The 7946-nt window shown below is 44.3% G+C and overlaps 3 protein-coding genes across 3 annotated transcripts; 1 reads left to right on the forward strand and 2 right to left on the reverse strand.

Moving 5' to 3' along the window:
- Positions 1-453, forward strand: METBIDRAFT_202826 (uncharacterized protein). Its single transcript, XM_018854956.1, has one exon. It carries the CDS (start codon positions 36-38, stop codon positions 342-344), a length of 309 nt encoding a protein of 102 aa, XP_018711196.1. The 5' UTR covers positions 1-35; the 3' UTR covers positions 345-453.
- A 3760-nt stretch (positions 454-4213) lies between these two features.
- On the reverse strand, positions 4214-4882 carry MET28 (Met28p; the record flags this gene model as incomplete). Its single annotated transcript, XM_018854244.1, has 1 exon — positions 4214-4882. The coding sequence occupies one exon, from the start codon at positions 4880-4882 to the stop codon at positions 4214-4216; it is 669 nt and encodes a 222-aa protein (XP_018711197.1).
- Positions 4883-6306: 1424 nt separating this feature from the next.
- METBIDRAFT_12636 (uncharacterized protein) lies at positions 6307-7854 on the reverse strand (the record flags this gene model as incomplete). Its single annotated transcript, XM_018854245.1, has 1 exon — positions 6307-7854. One exon carries the CDS (start codon positions 7852-7854, stop codon positions 6307-6309), a length of 1548 nt encoding a protein of 515 aa, XP_018711198.1.
- Positions 7855-7946: the final 92 nt, after the last annotated feature.

Consider the following 7946-nt stretch of genomic DNA (forward strand, 5'->3'; position numbering starts at 1 on the left):
AAACAAAGCCAGTAATGAACCCAGCAATATAATTAATGCCGGTATATATCAGTAATAAAGCGATTAATGCCAATGATAAAGTCGGTAATGCCAGGAATGCCAGTAACGCTAGTAATGCTAAATCCAGTGAGATATCCAGCAACGCCAGTAATAAGACCAGGAATATTGCCAGTAAAGCCAGTGATAATACCAGGAATAGTACCAGGAATAATACCACTAACAATAATACAGCCATTAATAAAGCCAGTAATAATATCAGTACAATACCAGTGATAATGTCAGAAACAATGCCAGTAATGCAAGTATTGCCAGTATTGCCAGTATTGCTAGTAATGCTAGTATAGCCAGTAATACCAGTAGCCAGTAATACCAGTAGCCAGTAATACCAGTAGCCAGTAATACCAGTAGCCAGTAATACCAGTAATACTGATAATGCCAGTATACCCAGTGAACCCAGTAAACCCAGTAATACCAGTATTGCCAGTAATTCCAGAGATCCCAGGAATGCCGTATTAAAATCAGTATAATACCAGTGATAATTCCAGTGCTGACAGTATTGATATTAGTATAATGCCAATATAAACCCAGTAATGCCAGTTATGCCAGCAATGTATCTAGCAATATAGCCGGAGATACAGTAGCCAGTATCATCGCAAACTATCCTGCGGGAATTGATCTTGGCTGCAAAATCTATCCACGCAGCACATCCCAGCCCACCTGCAGTGTCAATATCCGGCCCGAACATGGCGTTCAAGTCACATGCCTCCCCTCCCTTTCTGCCTATTGTCTTTCGTACCCCATGATGTTAGCAGCGCTTCGCCTCACCTGATGTGTTTCCAACGGCACTGCTTGAAAAAGCCTTCCCAAGCTCCAGAAAATATAGAAAACGCAAATTACCCGGCTTCACCACGTGATTTGCCTGCTTGTGTCCATACCTCTTTCGCCTCAGGCGAGGCCCTGGATTCAGCTCAAATTGGTGTCTAGAAAGCATGTCTGCCCATATACACTCCTGCCGTGAGTTTCGCCATTTGCCATGTGGCGCCCCACAGAATATTCCATTTCCTGTCCGCCCACGGCTCGGAGCCGTAGATTACCCACTCTCTCCTCTCATCAACTTGACCAAAAAGACGTATGTGGCCCGCCCGGCCCCTTGAAAGAAGCGTGTCTTTCGTATCATACTGCACGTATCTGGCATGATAGAGGCGCGGCGCATCAACGGCTTTGGAACCTGGTAAACTCGAGACGACATTGGTGGTTTCCTCCAGACGATGCCTGAATATGATCGTATGATATATCTGACTTTCTGGCTTCACTCCACCATCTCCTATTCAAACCTGCTCCTCTCACTTCCGACACCCGCGTCATTGCACCAATGAGCTGAATCTGCGACCTTCTAATTTGTGAATTGGTACTACCAATACTCAAAGCTTGACTAATCTCAAAAATGGCCCACTTCTCTCCTGATGTTGGATCACCATGCCTTGAAAGACTCAGCCCCACAGTTCACACATGCAAATCCGACTTATACAGGCGTACCTCTAAAATAGCAGAGTTCGGGTATCATGACCATTCGAAGCTTCGATGATCTGGACGCCTTGATGACGGCCATTCGAATAAGAATCTTTCTATTCGCATTACAACTTCGAGGGCTCTGTCCAAACTTAGTAATTGTTCAAGTAGCCAGAAGACTCACAATACACTTCAACTCGGCTTTAGAAACTTCCACGAGCTATATGCGTTCTTTGCATCGAATCAGTAAGAGAACCTAATCTCAGCGGTGCAAAGGGCTCTCCTTCACTGAAAAGGTGTGTTGGAGTTGGGGTAAGATTTCCTCAAATGCGGGCCAAAAGCCTCATTCAATATATGGATCTTTGTTCACAGCTTCTTCAAATCTCACCGTTGTGTAGAAACGGTTACTGATTCAATTGACACTACATGCCTGAACAATATCCTGCTACTTCTTTAATACCTTTGATTAGAAATCCATCGTGGATCGTCACCCTCTTCTGATCCAAAAATACCTTTCATGAATAGTACAAGATAAAGATTCGCTCGATGTAAGCACAGTGAAGTTTTGTTTCTGTGCGTCCAAATTTAAATCATTAAAATCACATTCATGAGTAAACCACATTTATCATCTGGTGTTGTATCACTGTAGCAAAGTACAAGCTCGAGCCAACATTCAACTTCGACTAAATTTCGACCTTGTTTGACACTGTGGCCTTTTCCGATACGAGTTCATATGCTCCAAGGTTAACTTGCAGTTTGAAGGACCTTGACTCCATTTAAACCCGGTGCATTAATTTTGAAGATCATGAGGGTGTTCGAACATATGATTAGATGCGGAGCATCTTTGCATAGGATTCGAACGAGAACAGCTCCATTTATATATGCAGTTGAAAAAGATTATTTTTCGACCAATTGAGTGTCAATTTCCAGAAAAGGAAGGTATTGTCATCATGACAATGCCTAAAGTCCGACAAGCTCGTGCCCTATTCTATTCAAACAGTTTGCTGATTTTGGTCCTGGTATTTGGCTGCTGCTTTAGGTAAATTAACAATCTATTTTGTCTCACTTTTCCACAAAGACACTCTAGCGTTTGTTTAATTATGGCTTACTTGTTGCTAGTTCGGCTTCGCCGCCGTTTTTCCGTCAACTTTTTGCTGGGTTCAATGTCACTAACTTTCATCTGACCACGCCATTTTCCCTGTAAGTTGTCCCCTTTTCTAGACCCCCAAAATCGCGTGGCTTAATTTGATTTCTCCTAATATACTAATGCTATAAAGAAACTCTTTCGCACCTATTCAACGTTGAAGTTTGAACACTACAATATAATGGAGGAAAGAATCCCAGAATGTACAAAGCCAATCAAACTTTAAGAATATCTTGTTGTTTCCTTAGAATTAATGTTCATATAAATTTTCGCTGTTGAGCCCAACAAAAAGGTGAATTCCTATGACAGCGGATAGAAGCCTGTCATTGAAAATGTTCATTTCTTTGCCTGATCATTTGAGAAATGACTTCGAATCATAACTGATGCTTTCAAGAAAGACCAATGACTGAGAACTCACACTATTCGATTTGTGGTTCACTGCTATGGTATGGAAGGTAAATCTGAAGAAAAATTGATACATTGTGAGCTGGCTGGAACTACTATGACGGAAGCTGGGACCACAAATTTTGGGACTGTCGTAATTGCTTCTATGTAACTTTTCTTCCAACCAATAATCCTGGCACTTCTTCTGCCAGATATGAAGTACGAAATGTAGACACATCAAACGATGAAGCGGCATCATTAAGATCTCATCACAATTGGAGGAATGTCCATGAATTGCGGATGATCCAATTTCGGCATCTTGATCTTCCATCCAAAGAAATGGGAGCGTTCCCTGGAAAGTCTGAGATAGAGAAACAGAAAGTGGGATTTCGAGTTTCAGCTTTTGGGCTAGCCTGGTCCCAGGTCTCGGCACTTCAATATTTCCACAATTATTTGGCATGAATTTACTGTGCATCCAGTGGGTATCAGACCCAGATAAACTTCCATCAAATAATTTCGAATCAGCGTTTCAATAAAACACCATATTTTAACCTCCTGTTGCATCTTAGTGACAAAGGATGAAGCCGAGTGTATAGTAAACTTGCTTTGGTGACTTCATCCCAGATAAAATCGGAAAAAACTTTCTACGATTTGAGCCCAGTATCTTCCCAGTACAAATTTGCTCACCTTCTGTTGCAAACAAATATACCAGTCATCGAAATCAGTCAAATCATATTTAAGAATTGTGGGATACAATGGAAGAAAATCTATAACTTTGGTAACCAAAGTCTTTTGCAGCTCGTTGCTGGGATTGGCAAACACACTTCGGCACTATGAAGGCATCTAAGAAGTCACTTCGGTATGCTCTCTGCAATAGATTGATGGTCACAAACATGAAGGGCTGAATAACTTACTCCGCTCCTACCAGAAGCTGGCATTCCTCTCGTCTCCTTTTCTCTGAGTTTTCCTATGGATTTAAAAATATGTATGTATATATGTGAAGCGGCCGCTCCGAGGGAGTTGGTCCCACGGAGAAACACGCAAGAATTGAACGTGGCACCACGCCGGAATGCCCATTAGTCTCAAGCTAGGAAAACAGAGTTGGATCTGCCCAGCAGAATTCGTCGTTGAGTCGTTAAAAGTTGGATTTTAATCGATGCTAATGTCAAATCTTCATCAGTTAGTATAGGTGAACGAGTTGGCGGTGTTGTAGCCGTCACTGCTCATGCCGCCAAGAGACCGCTTCTTAATGCTCTCCAACAAGTCGCTATTCTTCTTTTCGGTCTTCTCCACTATCAATTGCCTCAAGCACTTGTTTTCCATCTCCAAAGTGCGCAACTTCTTCTCAAGCAGACCCAAGCGATCCTGGAGATCACGAGCTCGCTGTTCCATTTCCTTCTCCTTCAACTTCTTCTTCACACGGAACCGAGCGCTGGCCGCCGTGTTTCTACGTCTCTTCACCTCCATGGTGTCTGCCGGATTAGCAGGCTCGGTCGAGGAGCAGGGGCTGCTCGTGGCCAGGCCAGGCGACATTTCCATAGTTGCTTTTGTGCTCGAACCGTGTGGCCCTACTACTGCCGAATCGATCTCCTCCTGCTTGACAGGCACGCGGTATTCTGGCTCTGTTTTTGCAGCCATGTTGGCAGGGTGCAGTGGCATCTTCAAGGACATGTTCTGCTTTTCCCTGGCGGCAAAGTCATGGGAAAAGACGTCCAAGTCAAAAAAGTCTGTCTGGGAAAAAAAGCCCAAGTCAGCATTGTGACTGGCCTCGTCCAAGGGCGAGACATCGGAGTTATCAAACACGAGATTCAAATTCGACAAGTAGTCGGAGGGCTGGAAAGTCATCCTGTGGTTCAAAAAAATAGGTAGATAATTTTTGCGGAGTTGGCAAGTACAGTGGTGATATGAAAGATATACGAAGAGCCTGGATATTGCGAGCGAGAGGCTCTCCATATAAAGCTGAGGGCTGTCTCAGAGGCAAACATGAGAGAAAAAAAAAAAATCTAATGAAAACTTTTTTCTCAGCGCGCAATCGGGCGCGCTTTTCTGAGTCACCCTGCTCGCTGTAATCAGCATCCATACGAACTAGACTGCAATCTTTCTAAAATTCCGCTATTTCCCTAGTCACGGGTCTCTATTTACGAGAGCTGGAAAGCGTCTCTGCTGGGAAACCACACGCTCGCTGGAAAATCGCCGGACTGGAGAAATCCTATCATATACAGGTTGTGAGCTGACATTAGTCATCCGCGACTTTGGGCACGTTGGCCGGAAGCGCGGTGCGTGTGTGCAGGACGCCAATTTAGCGTTTTTCGAGCAAGCTCAGGAATCGGTTATGTTTCTTTCGGCAACGTTGCTGTCAAACGGACTCCTATCCCTGGCCAGTGCCTGGCACGAGCCTGCCAGCGGAGTGCCGTATCCATCTATATACAGGATCTCCATGTCGTGCTCATAGCCCAGCAGTAAACGCAGCCTCTTTGTAGACCAGTTGACTTCCCGGGAAGCCCATGTCAAATTTCTGACCACCCCTGCCTCTTTGGAAACCGTACAACTATATCTGGAGATTCTTGAAATGCAGCCTGCTCCAGTCCCATAGATTTGGGATGCTCTAAATCGTTCTCTCTCTGCGACATTTCTCTCCGCAGCGCCAGGCGCGACTTTTACCTCCGCCTTCGCCTGCATGAGATATGGCAAAAAAACGTGCATTCCCCAAAGCTGTCTGAAGCTTTGAGAAAGCTGGATCATTGATTGTTCCAACATTGTTTAATAAAATTGCCTGGATCCAGCTCCGAGGAGTAGGACTGGCTCTCACAGGTCTTCTTACTACTCTTCTCAAGCACTTTTTGTTTATTTTGTGTTTTCGATTTTTGCCAGTCGGTATTTCGATATTTATTTCTGCAATCATGCGCGAGATTCTCTAAGTAGTGGGCAATCAGTAGTCTTCTTCTAAGTTTCAGGCAGACATCATCATTGCAGGACCCTATGAAGACACCAGAAAATTTAAATATTTGACCCTCTGTAAATTTCGCCTATAGAATCTCTTTCAAATTTTTTTTGAACCAAGCCTCACGGGACTGAATCCAAGCGATCTATCACAAAGTTCGAAAGAATAGTGTTTCAACGAAAACCAACCTGGAAAACACAGACTCCGTATCTCTCGATATGGCTTCCGGAAGGAAGCCACATCAAACTTCCTTGACCCTTCTTCCATTAAATAACAGCTATATCGGGCGAACTGGAGTTAGATAATGGTTTGGTCCGTCTATCCCATCCTATCCAATACATCTCTTGTCACTAATACGGGCATTACTTCCGTATCTCTTTGCATTCGGAAGTGAGGCCGAGAAATCGTTTTGCTGCCGCAAGAAATCCAGACTGGCTTTCACTTGTGCGTCTTGTGATTTGCTGCTATACCTTTGTTTTGGCATGCGAGATGAATTGGGCTCCACGCACCCAAATCTGGGAGATTGCTGAAAATCCCAATCACGCCTTTCTGCCTCGCGTCTTGGGGACAGCCGCCATCCATTGTTTTTGCTGGTGAGGTTTTTACGACTCTCGCAAGACTTACTTCTCACGTGAAAAGTTGTCAAGTCGCTACTGTCATTTGAAGCATGCGGCAGACATCTGAAGGGAATACTTCTGCTCTGCACGGGCTCAAACCAGATCCGGGCTTTAAATAGTTTGAAAAGCTCGGTTAAAAGGTCACGAAAGTTCACTCTTTTTGGCGATGTGAAGTAAATAGTTAGCTTCTTGCGGTCAAACTGATACTCGGCATCTACAATCTCCATTTGGCCTATGTCTTCACCTTCGAATTTTGTAGGCTCGTTCCCCCGCTGAATCCTCAGACCCAAGAAAAGCATACTAGAAATCACATTTATGGTGATTTGGCACGCTTTTTCTTCATCCCGAATCTTTCTGTAGATCGCCTCGGTATCCTTCGAGTTGGCCAACGAAGAGATAGCCTTTGGGGCATCCAATTGCAAGTGCACGTTCTTGCCTTTTGTTTTAAATCCTTGAGATTGGGAGCCTCCTTGACGATAATTGCCTCTTCCAATAAAAAAACACTTCTTTTCCAAAGTGTTGTGCATTTTAAGCCGACGAGATTCGTCATATGAGATGTCTATTTGGGCAACCTTGCCCAAATCACTTCCCCGATCGGCCTCGACAATGACCAAGTCATCTATTCTTAATCTTGAGAATTCTTTTGAATCACGATGAATATAATACACATCCAAGCGGCCCGCTTTGAATTTAACAAGCACTAGCTTCAATTTCCTCAGTTCTTGCTTTCCAAAAGATGGGGGCTTAAACTCTGCGGTCACAGTCCCAAATCTCTTTTCCAAGCCCGAGATCATACCGCCGTTGTGAATGGTTTCTCTTTTGCAAGGATCAGAATCAAAGTACCGAGATACTTCTTCATACATCTGAGCGAGCTTCACACTTGGATTAGGGGCGATAGACGTAGATCTGGATATTGACATTTCTCCCAAGGAATATCTGCGCATTTGACCAGAATGATTTTGCTCGTAGGGCGGGTTAGAATGGTCCAGCTGTAAATGGAGGTTTGAGAAGTGATACAGCCCCGGGTGTTGGACTGATTCATCATCACCGAAAGCATACTGATCCGCAAAAACAGGGGGACCCGGGTAAATCGGTGGAAAGGGCGGAATGAGCTGGAACTGAGACTGGTAAGAGTCACAAAAATGTGGATCTTGTAGCATGGTGCTGTAGCCTGTTGGAGACGAAACACCAACTACCTGCTGAGACTGGGGCAGAACGTTCTGGCTAGCAAAATTTGCGGCTGTTGTGTGAAAGTTCATGTTAGGCAGGAATGGAGTTGCTCTTGTGCACAGAATGTCCTGGACTGGCGTCTTTGTGGGCCCATTCAAAGATGATGCCTGGAGTTCATTTT

This window comes from Metschnikowia bicuspidata (genome assembly GCF_001664035.1).
Source record: "Metschnikowia bicuspidata var. bicuspidata NRRL YB-4993 chromosome Unknown METBIscaffold_4, whole genome shotgun sequence".
Taxonomy (NCBI): Eukaryota; Fungi; Ascomycota; class Pichiomycetes; order Serinales; family Metschnikowiaceae; genus Metschnikowia; species Metschnikowia bicuspidata.

Bases quoted from the DNA above. Each gene is read 5' to 3' on its own strand.
- METBIDRAFT_202826 (XM_018854956.1), top strand. From the start codon at position 36: ATGCCGGTATATATCAGTAATAAAGCGATTAATGCCAATGATAAAGTC.